The sequence below is a fragment of the Protobothrops mucrosquamatus genome, unplaced genomic scaffold (genome assembly GCF_001527695.2).
Source record: "Protobothrops mucrosquamatus isolate PMUCROS unplaced genomic scaffold, P.Mucros_1.0 scaffold1078, whole genome shotgun sequence".
Lineage (NCBI taxonomy): Eukaryota > Metazoa > Chordata > Lepidosauria > Squamata > Viperidae > Protobothrops > Protobothrops mucrosquamatus.
Genome location: NW_015387306.1, coordinates 81477 through 95202, shown reverse-complemented (window position 1 = coordinate 95202; position 13726 = coordinate 81477). Strand labels below are relative to the sequence as shown.

Below are 13726 nucleotides of genomic sequence, written 5' to 3'. Positions count from 1 at the left end.
CACCCCAACCACTCTTTGTTTAATCGCCTTTACAATCCCGCAAAAAGGAGAGGGAATTAAAAATCTTTGAAGTCCTCCGGTTTACAAAAGGCTCAGCCAAGTAGACTTAAAACACTCCCGTCTTTTCCAAAAACTGGTTTGTCGAGGAACAATCGGAGGAAGTCAAATTTATGGGGAAATTATACAGTGGATTTGTCACTTAAAATATCGTAACTGTCTCGGGGACAATCCCCCATGCTGAGGATTAATGGTCCCTCCAGACCTTTGATTCACCAGCGCCTTTTCTTTGCCCTTGACAAATTGGATTTTTAGGAATGGGAAGGTCGCCGGGGCCATTGTTGGCTGCCCCATTCAAAAAAAAAAAAAAGAAGAAGAAGAAGGAAAAAAAAAAAGGCCCTTGATTATGCGCTGAGGAGTGAGGGAGGAGGAGGAGGAGGAGGAGGAGGCAAGGGGTAGGGAAAAGCGCCATGTGACCCTCTCGCGTGGAACTCGGCAGCTGCTCCAAGCGCTCAACTCGCTCGCTGCCCCAACCGGGCGCCCCTGGAGCGCCGTCGTGCCAAGGGGAGAGCCCCTCGTCTTGTAGCAATTGAAAAGGCGGCGCGCACCCCCGGCCGCGTCACTCTGCGGGCGGAGAGAGAACACCAGGGCGGCTCAGCCCCCGCCGCTGCTCCTCTTCAGCTAGCACTCCAGTGCGCCCAGAGTTGGACCAGCTTTCCCAGCGCCGCGCGTCCTTGCCCAGAGGCAGCAATGCTAAGCAGCCGGCCCCCGCCCGCCCTCGGCATCGCCGCGGAGAGCAGCGTCCCGGCTGGCCTGCGCCTGGGTCCTGTGCCCGGCACCTTCAAACTGGGCAAGTACCTGTCCGATCGCAGGGAGCCGGGACCCAAGAAAAAGGTATTGCTCCCACACCTGGGCGGAAAGCGCAGGGGGAGACCTAGAAGCCCAGGCGGGAAAGGGGCTGAAGGGGTGCAGATCCCTTGGTGGGGTGGGGTGGGGTGGGGGGAACAGCGCGCAAGAAGCCCTACTTTACTTCCCTCGTCCCGCCCCGCAGAAGGAGAAAGGTTTGGGTCTCTGAGGCTTCTGGGTTGGGTGACCTCCTCATCCTGACACCATTCAGATGTTTAGATTTAAGGAGAAAGCTGGCTTTGGGCAGGCACACACACACACACATGCATGCAAACAGGCACAAATTTACTGGCGCGCATTACTTTTCCTTCTCCATCCCGAATGGCTTTTGACACTCAGCGTAACTCCCTCCCCCTCTTGTTGTCTCTTCCCAAATAACCTGAAGGCAGGATTCATAATTAAGAACTCATTAAATGATCAAGAGGTGCCGAGAGGGTCCTCGGAGTGGGGTGAACGTGGCGGCAACTGCAGTCTCGCTTGGTGCGGAGCCGGTCCTCTAGGCAGAAGTGCGGACAGGTAGCTGGTTAAAGCAAAGTCAGCCCTCTTGGAGCACCGCCACCCCACAGGCAGTTTAATGAGGCACCAGTTGCTTTATTCTAAAGACTATTCCCACAGAGGTAGCACGCACGTTCACAGGTATATAGAGAAAAAACAACAACAACAACTTTGCAAGCTGTGGATTCATAGAATCGCCTGATTTTTTTCACATGTCTTTGCCAAGGTCAGATATGATGCAAAGAATAACTAGGCAAGTTTTGTCTTGGAGCTTTGGGCCACGTTGGAGAGATGCCTGCTGCATATCTCAAGCCCTTGCTGACATATTCTATCTCATCTTCTAATGCCGGAATCGTGATAATAATAGGGGCATTTTGATCCGGATGAAATATTTATTTAGCAAAATGAATCGGGACTATTTTCCAAATAGAGCTCTGTGGGACATTAATAATATCTATATGCACCCCAAAGCTATAAATGAATTCCAGAGTGAAACGGTTTCAGGGATATGAGACTTTCTCCAGATGAATCTAATAGGAGGCAACTTGGCCCCCAAGTTCAGCGATCTGTCACAAGTTTCCCCCTCCCTCTTTATAGCCTTTAATTGTCTTTAAGCGCTCGGCCAAGACTCTTCAAATTTATTTCTCATCTGGCTCCCTCGGTCGCTCCCTTTAGCATGCCTTTTTGTAAGAATGGTGTTTATTGTGCAGCCTTTCAGCGAGGTAGTTCCTCATTCGCACTCTCTCTTTCCCATGTTCAAGCAGATTATGAAAGATAAGAGAGATCTGGTGACTAAATCGAGTCATCTATCCTTCCTCTTCCTGAACACGTCTGATTAGATGATTAATTAGTTAATTAATTAATTAATTAATTACACTGAAGGGGATTGAAACCAGGAGATCGGTGCAGAGATTTGCCTGGGTGGATGGAAAATATTAATAGAGCGTTTTGAAAGGTGGCTGCAACGAACCATGTGGCAGTAGAGTCAGGGCAGAGAAAGTGAAAGGAAAAGTAAAGGCTGGTTTGCCCCCCCACCCCTAAACTCTCCCCCCCCCCGATTTTTTCACTTGCCAGGAATTTTTCTGAAGCAGCATGAGGGCGATCTGTTACTTTCTGCCTGCTGTGAGAAAATAAGGGCAGCATTAACCCAGTTTGAAGCCTCAATTCTTGGAAGGAAGGCTAACTAAACGCAGAAGGACTTACTTCGAGGAAAGATGCAAGATCCTTTATGGCCGCAGTACTAGCTGTAGCAGTACTGAACACCAGCCCTTCAGTTTAAGTGGATCTGGCCCTTCTTTTTCCCCACGGCGCCCAGGCAAACCTGGTTCGGAGGGTCTTTTAGCAGAAATAAACGAAAATCGAAGAAAGCACTAGGCTTAATACTGTCTCTTCCAAAGACACTACTCCTTTAAAGACGATCCAGATTTACTACTGAGTACATAGGCGTTTTTCAATTCAGCGCTCTAAATCCGATGTCCGTTTAAAAATAAAATTCGTCGCACCCAATCGCTTAAATTTGCAGCGGTAGCTGTAAGTGGCCAATGTTTGCTCCTCTAGGGATGCGGTTTTCTGCACATTGACCCGACGATAAGCCCCGGCGGAACTTACTTCGGAGTGCCTGCTCCTGGGGGCCACTGGCAATGAATGGTCTCCTGGCTGCAGCAGGTGGCTAAGGAGCTCAGCCCATCGACAGGTCCCTTTTCTTTGCAAGCGGCAGGAGTCCTTTCTAGCGACCAGCAAGGTCCAGGGGGAAGGAATCTCAATCGATCCCGCCCTGATTGGAACGCCGGCTTCGAACGCGCGCCCTGCAAGGCAGCGGAAGCCAGTGGCCAAGTCCCCGACCGGCTACAACTGACCGGCTTCCTCTGTTTTCCAGGTGAGGATGGTGAGAGGGGAGCTGGTGGACGAAGCTGGAGCCTCGGCTGTGGAATGGATTGGGCTAATCCGTGCTGCCCGACACGCGCAAGAGCAGACTCTGGAAGCGGTGGCCGATCTGCCGGGGGGACAGGTACTGGCCTCCTAGCTTGCTCCCGGGAACCGGAGAGGCGGGTAGGGGCGCCGTCCGGGTCTGGAGGGGGGCAAGCCTCGCCCCTCTGAGCCGCCGAGGGTCTCAAAGCCTCTCGTTTCTCCTTAGATTTTCTACCGGGCCTTGCGAGACGTCCAGCCGGGAGAGGAGCTGACCGTCTGGTACTCCAACGCTTTGGCTGAGTGGTTTGATATCCCGGCCACGGCGACCCCGACCCACGACGAGAAAGGTAGGCTCCTGCGAGCGAGCATCTCGGCTGGGGCAGACTTGGGTCTGGGTCCCGCTTGGGTGTCTTGCTTGACTGACATTCACGTAGGTACTGTAGTACCGTCCCGTCCACCTCAGTTTAAAAGCCCTGATGGCTTTAATTCGGAGGAATTCAAGCCCAATGGGATTAGCCCCCCCTTCCCCCATTGCGGATCTGGATTTCCTGCCAGGGCGGGCACACCCACCACTCGGGCGCAGCATCAGGAAAAGACGGCGTCTTGCCGCTTTGTCGTGGCCGCCGTGTTCAACTCCACTCCAAGGACACACAAAGGCGGCGCTAGGAAGCCGCGAAGCCACCTCGAGTCTCCTACCGGCCCCTCATAGCTTACCTCGTATAGCCAGGAGAAGGCAGGCTCCATCACTGCTGGTTTGGATGGCCAGCCAAGGTTCTCGAAAGATGGGTGAACAGTTAATAAGCCCTAACATACAATATTTTTTTCCATTTTAAACACGAAGCCCAGAGACCCTTTATTTGGCAGCAAATCCTGAGATGGTATATATAGGTTCTCCTGCTTGAGCAGGGGGCTGGACTAGAAGACCTCCAAGGTCCCTTCCAACTCTATTCTATTCTATTCTATTCTATTCTATTCTATTCTATTCTATTCTATTCTATTCTATTCTACTGTACTCTACTCTACTCTAGCCTAGCCTAGCCTAGCCTATTCTATTCTATTCTATTCTATTCTATTCTATTCTATTCTATTCTACTCTACTCTACTCTACTCTACTCTACTCTACTCTACTCTAGCCTAGCCTAGCCTAGCCTAGCCTAGCCTAGCCTAGCCTAGCCTAGCCTAGCCTAGCCTAGCCTAGCCTATTCTATTCTATTCCTACGGAGCCGTCCTACAGTTGGGGGGGATTTCTTGATATCAAGATATGTTGTTCTGCTAGGTTGTACTCCGGAAAAAAGGATCCCGAGGGGTCTAAAGGTCTTGGGCTCCAAATTATCAGTGTAAAAAAGATGGCAGGGTTTATGTCGCTCTGCACGAAAGCTGGCAGATTTAGGTTGATCTGCAAGAAAGAAGGGGAGGGGAAATTAAGTGGGTAAAAGAGAGGATGATGAAATGAAATGGACACCCCCCCCCATGTTCTTGATTAAACTGGGCGCTAGCAACCTCACTTCCTATTCGAAATGGTAGGAAGTTTTCTTTGCCTTTTGGAGGCATCGCCCACCTCCAGAACTAAGGAAGAAGTGGGCCACCTTTGATGATTGGAAACCGGCCTTAGCTTTGGGGGAGGGAACCTGAGGGCTGCAGTGGGCGGGGCAGTGAAACCAAAGGGGTGAAGACAAAGTTTCTTGTGGTTGGGGGAGGGGCTTGGAGCTTTTAGTTTCCCGAAGTCTTTTTAAGGTTTGCTCTATATTCCCTTTTTCCAAATGGTGAGAAAGCAGAGCAGAGTCTTGGTGGTGTGGGGTAAAAACAGACCCACGAGTCAGCAATGCACAGATCTTTTATTTCAAAAAAACATTTCTTAGAAATAGCTACTATCAAGCCGCAGTGGGTCAGATTCTTTGCCTGCTAGTCCACAACTGCCTATTCCACCCTTCTGGAATTAATTTATTTAACTTATAGGCGGCCCCAATCTGGTACGACTCCGATGGCCTATCTAGAAGTCCTGCGTTATAATTTCATGCTTCCAGTCAATGTGCTAGAATTGCAAAAGTCTCCACGGAAGGTCTACTCCTGGTGCCAGTGATTGCTTTCCTAAGTTCCAGTCTAGCATTTTAAAACTTGGATGCATATTCCACTTCTGAGTTTGAAGAAGTCAGACAGGGAACAGTTCTAGATTGTTATGGGGACAAATTTTTGATTTACATATACAGGATTGTAGTACATAATTTCTTATACAGAAGCTATTCTAGCACTTTATACTTTGATATTCTCAATCAGTCCTTGTTTAAAAACCTTCTACATCCCCTCTTAAGGGGACACATTTCTTTCTTTGGTTGATTCGTTGCTGTCGGTTACAGCAATTTTATGACAAAGTCCTCAACACTTTATTCCAGGATAAGGAGCTGGAGAGTAATCAAACCAATAACAGGTGGTTTTCTGGGCAATTGTACAGGAAGTGTAAAGCTTTTTCTAACTTGGTAGTCTAGCTTAGGGATTTCCTAGTGGTCTCCCTTCTAAATGCAAAGAAGGTCTCACCCTTCCTAGCTTTTTCTGGATCCACTAATAATACAAGAGCCTTTCTAAAACCGTTCTTTTCATCGTCTGTACTTAGCAATGAGGTTCCTGCTGTTGCCAGGAGCTGCCCACAACGTCCCCAGGAACTGAGCCTTCTCTAGATTTTTTATGTAGAGTTAATCCAATTAGAACCAAATCAGTCTGGTTCCCAGTGAAAGTGCTGCAGGGCAGCAAAACCCTTGGCAAAGAGTGAGACTCGCTCCCCAGTTACTCTTTCTTTCTTTAGCTCATTCCTCAACCTTTCTTCTGGGTGCTGCTAATCTGAAATTCCAGCTGCACTTCGCTTTAAATGACCTTAGGAGATGTTTAAAGGCGGTGGCGAGCCATCTTTTTCACTCGAAGAGATTCTCAGATTCTCATCTAGCCCTTGGAGGGAAAAAGTCCCTTCACACAGAACAGGTCGAGAGGGAGACATGTGGCAGAGCAAACGGTAACCCCTCCATTCAGCCGGCGCAGATTGAGTAAATGAGGCTCTTAGGAGCAGACGTGTGTGTCTTTCTGGGCATGTGGAGGGGAGGGGGTAGGAACCAAGAGACTTTCTAATTAGGCCTGTTACTATTTCCAAGTCTTTGTCACTTGAAACTTATAAGTCGGTCACAATTTCTAGTATCTAGCCTTCCATTCCTAGCAAAGGTTGACTTGTGTATTTCTTCCCTACTCATTCAAAGCACGTGGGTTATCAAGTTGGACTGAGAGCGAACAATTTCTCACGGACTCGAATACTAGAGAGATTTTGACCCTTCCTTTCTCTCCTTTTCCCCCTCCCGAAGGTGAGCCGAATTAGGAAGATCTGCTGGAGAGGGAAAACCGGAGACAGCCAGTGAGAGGGAGAAATGGGGAACTCAAACACTTAAAATTAAGTTTGTTAGAGTCCTCGGCAAGAATGGCTGATGATGATCAAGGGTGGTGGGATAGCAGCCCAGTTATAGTTGGGGACAAAGACTGTGCTCCAGTGTCTTTTTCCAACCTGAATTCCTTACAATGGGTGGGACCAGGATTCTCCTCATTTAGGGACAGAAAATCCAAAGCTGGTAAGAACCGCCCTTACTTAGCTTCGCTGGCCAGGCGAGTCAGCAAGCCAGAGAAAGAAATCCCAATTTAGGGAAGCAACACTTCATTCAGAAGTTTTATAAAGTAGTTGCAAGCTTTCAGGTTTTCGAGAACTCTTCGTTAGACAAGTTGACAGAAGCCGTGTGAGAGAACCTAGGAGAAAATGCGAACTATGTTTGCACCAGATGAGAGCTTAGGTAGAGTGGAGGAGAGCTTTTGCGCCTGCAAACTGGGCTTTGGATGTTCCCTTGCTTCGGAAATATACATTTCAATCAATACATTAAACCGGTTTCCCTTGGTCCTCCCAAAAACAGCTTTTGTATTGCTGGCTCTAATGTTTGTAGGTTTTGTTCTCCACCCAAGTTCCAGTTTGCGAGATGAGCGGCCATATAAATAGATTGACTGATTGATCGAATAAATAAACAAATAATAAATAAATAAATAAATAAATAAATAAATAACATTTTCTTTTCTTTTTTTCCAGCAGAAGGGAGGTAATCTCTCCAAGTTTTTTTTAAAAATCATTGGGAAACTAGAACGAAGGCCCATCTCCATTTTTTTTTTAAAAAAACCCAGGTTCAAATGGATGTACCAGTAGGTAGCCAACAAATTTAGGCAGTCACAGAATTTATTTGCAAAGATTAAATAACTTAAGTCTGGGCTTAAATAACTGAAGAAGAACTGAAGGATACAGTTTTTCTCAGCACAACCCCCCCCCCCCCAGCTACTGTAGGAATACAACTATTAGTTTATTTGTGAGATTTTGTATTTCACCCAGCTTTTCTTTTAGGAATGTTCCTTTAGGAATAGACTTCCATGTTTATTCACCTCTTCCCCCCCCCCCCAAACCTGTGATCCGAAAAAAGTTGTGCCCCCAGAGTGGTGGGAATGTTCATTCTTGGGTGACCAATGTTAACACAGTAATTCGGTCTTATTTTTAATTGGTGTTGTACTTCGACTCAGAGAGGTTTTGCAACCCCTTCCAGATCTTTTTTGTGTCCTGCCATTTGACAACTAGCTTTTCAGTTCCCTATCAAGTGATGATGTTTAGAATCTTCTCTTCAAATACCAAATTTACTTTAGTGAGGTCTGCCCCTCAGCAGTTGACACCAGGACTGGAAAAAACGATAACTATATATTTTTTTGACATTTTCACTCCTTCTGAACTTAATGGATGCCGCTGGATGACCAGAAGATTAATACCGCTGGCCAGCACTCCGGCACCATCTTCGTTTTTCCTCTCCACCCACAAACCACAGAAACGTGGATGGCTCAGCGACTCCCAGAACCTCACCCGACCTGATGAGCCAAGTCGCTTTCACCCACTTCGGGGGGACAAACTAAACATTTCAGGAAGGGAGCCCAAAGGCCATTGCCTTTTGAATCAACCGATTCCTTATGGCCCATCCATCTATTCTAGGCCATTGTCTTGCCTGGTAAAGAGAGGTTCATGAGCGTTAGATTGCCCTTTGTTCCCCGATTCCGTTCCCTGACATACGCTACCTACTCTGTCCGCGTCAACAGATGGGCCGCCGGACCCGAGCGTGAAGGCAGCAGCTGCTGGCAGCCTCCTGGAGTCCACACAAGCAGCCCCGCTGCAGCGCTCGGCCGCCTTCTCCAGCTTTATTGCTCTTGCTCCACCGTCACCTCTTCGGGGGGGCCCCCCTCCGCTCCCCCCAAAAAGAGAAACGTATTAACTGAGAAAAGGTGCCCCGCAACTGAGACATTCGCATCATCATCCAGTCTTTCCACTTTTCTCAACGACGTCAGATGCGGATTGACAGTTGCAGCCTGATTCAGATTCTCCCAAGACTTGTAGATTGCCTCCATCGTCCCACTGCCTTCGTGCAACTTATCTTCTGGGCAGAAAATTGGGATAGGAATTACATAAGTAATCGAGGGGTCGCGCAGTGAACCGTTTGGACTACCGAGAAGCGGTGGCAAAGTTCTTTTGAGACGGCGGCCTTAAAGATGACAGGTCTGCTTGTAATTTGCTAAGCTGCATTTCTGAGTAAGGAAGCATAGCGTTTGGCATCAGACAAATTAGTAGCAGGCAACATATTGCTGGTTAAACTCACGCTTTCTTATGAAGAATGAGACCTTAAAAACTGAACTGATTTTCTGTGGCATAAGATGGCTCACACAAAATACCTTTTCATGTGGTGTCTGAAGCAAGCTTAAACTTGCAAAGAATACCAAAGGAGTAATCTATCTATCTATCTATCTATCTATCTATCTATCTATCTATCTATCTATCTATCTATCTATCTATCTATCTATCTACCTACCTACCTACCTACCTACCTACCTACCTTTCATCTCTCTCTCTCTCTCTCTCTCTCTCTCTCTCTCTCTCTCTCTCTCTCTCTATATATATATATATATATATATATATATATATATATATATATATATATATATATATATATATATATATATATATCACTCAATCCATTATAAGTATACATGCATCCTTGATTTGGATAAGAGCAATTTGTGAAGAAAGGTGATGGGAGACGAAATATGGAAAGTAATTGAGCATTACACGGATATGTGTTGATAAGAGATACATTTATTGCATTGGTGAATCAATTAGAACACAAGTTATGATTTTTCTTTAACAAAAATACTATTTCCTCAGGATTTTTATGACTTATAACCTATATAATCTGCCTACAAAGTGTGTTTGTTCAAGAATGGCTACCATAAAACAACCTCTTGGGAGGTTGAAGAGTCTTGCTGCTGTTCTATGGATACTGACATTTTAAACATCAGATTTCATTTACTTGTTTGTGTAAATATTGGCTATCCTGGATAGAGGCAGAAAGCTCTTGTTGCCAAAAATAACCTATGTGTCATTGGAAGATGTGACTATGGAAACCCCTGATATTGGAGAGGACCTCATTAGGCTTTCCAGAATAGATGAAGAGGGATAATTCAGGCATCTCACTTTGTAAGGAGATATGATTTGTCTATCTGTAGCACTGCTAGTGGTTGTGTTTGTTGCTGATAAAGAGTAGGGAGAAGAAATGGAGAGGAGTGAAATCGGAGGGAAATGGCATTCATAAAGAATAACCCATCAAATGAAATTCAAAAATTGTCCACAAAATGTAAAAGTTGCAATTATACAGAGTCAGCAGCATACCTGACCGTATAAAAATATGCGTCAGAACTAATTAGCATTTGCAGAGAGACGAACTCATTTTGACAGAAGGCAAGAGATGTTACTGGAATATGATGATTCATTTTATAAAAGAGCTTGCATTTTAGTACTGACTCCACTTAAATTCAAGATAGTTGATTATGACATCCTTGCCTGCCCAGTTAATCACATACCAAAAGCATTCAGGACAAGAACTCAATTCTGCAGTTGTAATCAAGGGGAAAATGATTTCCAGGTAAGAGGAAAGCAATCTAACTTCCTCAGTAGCTGCACATTATGTGCATGTACGCTCCAGAACTTGTACTATGGGTTGGGTTGGTCAGTTCGGATTTTTGTTTGCCGGACAGATTGACTGCTTTGTGCTAAACCATGTTAAAGTAGTACATTAATGACCCGAGATGCTGAATCTATAAATAGATAAGAGCAGGGCTAAGAGTATTGATGAAATAATTAAGGGGAATTATCAGTGAGCACCCAGAGTCTTCCAAAGTATTAGATGTGCAATATGAGTAGGGTCTCTTTTGAAATTGACAAGTGGGATTTGGCCAAGAAATTTTGGTTCAGTGCTTGTCATTCTAGAGATGAGTCAGGCTTGCCATAATTGTTAAATGACTCATCCGTATATTGTTTTAATTCTTTTATATTCAGAATTATTCTTAATGTGATAACACTAGACAACTCTTTCTCTTGCCTTTTTCAGTTTCTAGTATAATAGCAAAAATCTTACTGTAGAACCAACATAAAAGCTTACTCTTGACTTCCAGTGTTAAAAAAGAGACACTTAAAGTAAATCAATTAAAATCAAGCCCTATTAACTTAAAGTTTAGAAATAATAATGAATAATCATTATATATTATATATGCAAGCAACAGCTGCTTATCCCAAATCCTTGGGATGGAATCAATAGGTGAATTAAAAATGCCAATTCTAGTCTAAACATCCGGCTGACTGTGAGACTAACCACAATGTATTGAATTTGTGTCTCTAGGACTGCAGAGGTATAATCATTAAAATATTTTAAAAGTTCCATTTCTATTACTTCTCCCATTCTCACAATAGTTGTGCGATTATAATTGCTCAAAGATAAGCAATTATCTTTAAGTTATGAAAATATGTCAGATTGGGCTGTTTTAGAATTTGCTCTCATTTTGTAATAGGAGAAAAGAATCTGCACTATCCAGAACTACTACAGGTTGAAACTTAACTCTATTTTAGTAGCAACTTTAGGGCAAGCTCACGCACCTGCATAACCTTCTTTATCGACATAATGGAGGCGAAAGTGATATATCACTGCGGTGTGAACCAAGGCCGTGGCAAGTCAGAGATTGTTAGAAAATTGGTCGGACTCATGAAAGGAGCAATTAAGTGGGAACTACTAATTAGGGAACTACTAATGGTCAGCAGTTACACTGACCTCTGCTTCAACAGATCCCCCCCCCCCCCAACCGCTCCCTATCACCACTTTCCCCTTCCTAATATCTTCAAATCCTTAAATCTTTTGTCAAGTGGCGCTTGTTACATTTCGGGTTGTGGTAACCGATCTCCCGGTTTGTTTTTTCCTTGCTAGGCGAGGAGCGCTACATTTGCTGGTACTGCTGGCGAACCTACAAGTACCCCAACAGCCTCAAGGCCCACGTCCACTTCCACTGCGTGCTGAACCACGGCCGCGGCTTCGCAGGAGCGCCAGAGCCCCACCGGCCCGGAGACCTCTTCGGCGCAGCTCTGAAGCCGGCAGCCGCGCCGCCTCTGAGGCCCCCTTGCCCGGCCGCGTCCCGAGATGCCGTCAAGCGGGAATCCTCCGGCTCGCCGTCCTCAGCCAAAGGGGGCGGGGGCGGGCGCAAGGGCGCCAAGGCCGAGCAGGAGCGCGCCTTGGACATGACCGTCGGCTCGGTGCGGGGCCCGGGACAGTTCTGGGGTCTGCTGGGCAGCACTTCCGGAGGCAGCAACGGCTTGTCTTTCTACCCCGGAGTGAGGTCGGCCTTCAAGCCCGCCGGCCTGGCGAAAGAGGCCTCGCCCGCTTTCCGGGAAGAGGGCAAAGGCGGAGGCTTCAGCAAGGCCGCGGGGAGCCTCAAGCCGGGCCGCCTGTGCGGCCAGACCGGCGGTTCCCGCCACCCGCCTCCTCACAGCAAATGCCACCCGCCGCCCGCCCCGCCGCTCTCCTCCTCCTCCTCCTCCTCCGCGGCCGGGCTGGCCTACTCCGGCGCGGTCCGGGGCTTCCCCTTCCTGACGCCCTTCGAGGAAAACTCCGCCTTCAAGCACGTGGAGCGCGGCTTCTCGGCCAATCTTTCCCCTCCCGCCAGCCGCTACCCGCGCTTGGCGGGCGGCGCCGGACTCCACTTGGAGCGCTTCGCCGCCCTGCCTCCCTTCGAAGGGCTGGCGCCCTACTCGCCCTCCGGGGACTGCCCGCTCCCGCCCCTCCTGCCTTCCTTTGCCGTCTACAACGGCGAGCTGCTCTACAGCGCCCCCTGCTACCCGCTCAACCTCCACTTCGGCAACTTCCTCAAGTACCCGGAGTCGGCGCCCTATTTCAGCGGGGCCGCGGCGGCGGCGGCGGGCCTCCATCCGGCCGAGCTGGGCTCCTTGGCCGGCGTCGACCGCGAGATGGCTCTGCACACGCACCAGTTCTCGGAGATGGCCGCGGCCGAGAAGAGCCGCGGCCGCTTGGAGAGCTTGCCGGCCCCGCCGGCGGGCCCGGCCGGCGGCAAGGCCAAGACGGGCCACCTGTGCCTGTACTGCGGCAAGCTCTACTCGCGCAAGTACGGCCTGAAGATCCACATGCGGACTCACACCGGCTACAAGCCGCTCAAGTGCAAGGTCTGCCTGCGGCCTTTCGGCGACCCCAGCAACCTGAACAAGCACATCCGGCTGCACGCCGAAGGCAACACGCCGTATCGCTGCGAGTTCTGCGGGAAGGTCCTAGTCAGGCGCCGGGACTTGGAAAGGCACGTCAAGTCCCGGCATCCGGGCCAGAGCTTGCCCAAGGGCGGCGCCGAGGAGCTCCAGGAGCCAAAGACGGACAACGAGAGCGACGTCGACGTCTGCTTCACGGACGATCAGAGCGATCAGGACACCGGCAGCAGCGGCGGCGGCGGCGGCGGCGGCGGCTGCCGGTCCAAAGAGCAGCAATAAAAATAAAACGAATGCCATAGAGTTGGGGGGGAGGGACCGGGTCGGACACTGGGGTGACCAAAGCTGCTAGGCTCCTCGGAATGAACTCTCTCCTTCCTTCCACTCCCTCGGAGGAGCTGCTGAGTACAATATTCAATTCAATCGACATGCTGTATCCCTGGGCTTGAAAGGGGAAGCTGTCCATCCAGTTCAGTGGTTCTCAACCTGTGGGTCGGGACCCCATTTGGGGTCGATCGACCATTTCACGGGGGTCGCCAAACAAGGCTGTCCGCCATTTTTTTTGTCCGCCATTTTTTTCCCCTTTTCCGGCGGGTGCTTACCTCCCTTGAGCTGGGCCAGCTGGTGGTCGGCCTGCTCCGTCTCTGCCGCTTGCCAGCTACGCCTCGGCCCCGGCGCAGGGGGTGGAACCACGCATGCGCGGCGTTCCCAGGCAGGGAAAGTCCTCGACTTACGACCGGTTGGGTAGTCCTTGACCTACGACCGGTTTAGTCCTCGACTTACGACCGG

General features: G+C 48.6%; 1 protein-coding gene across 1 annotated transcript; it reads left to right on the top strand.

Annotated features, from left to right (window-relative positions):
* Positions 1-747: 747 nt before the first annotated feature.
* PRDM13 (PR/SET domain 13) lies at positions 748-13219 on the top strand. Its single transcript, XM_015820166.1, has 4 exons — positions 748-891; positions 3275-3406; positions 3533-3653; positions 11658-13219. Exons 1-4 carry the CDS (start codon positions 748-750, stop codon positions 13217-13219), a joined length of 1959 nt encoding a protein of 652 aa, XP_015675652.1.
* The last annotated feature ends 507 nt before the right edge of the window (positions 13220-13726 follow it).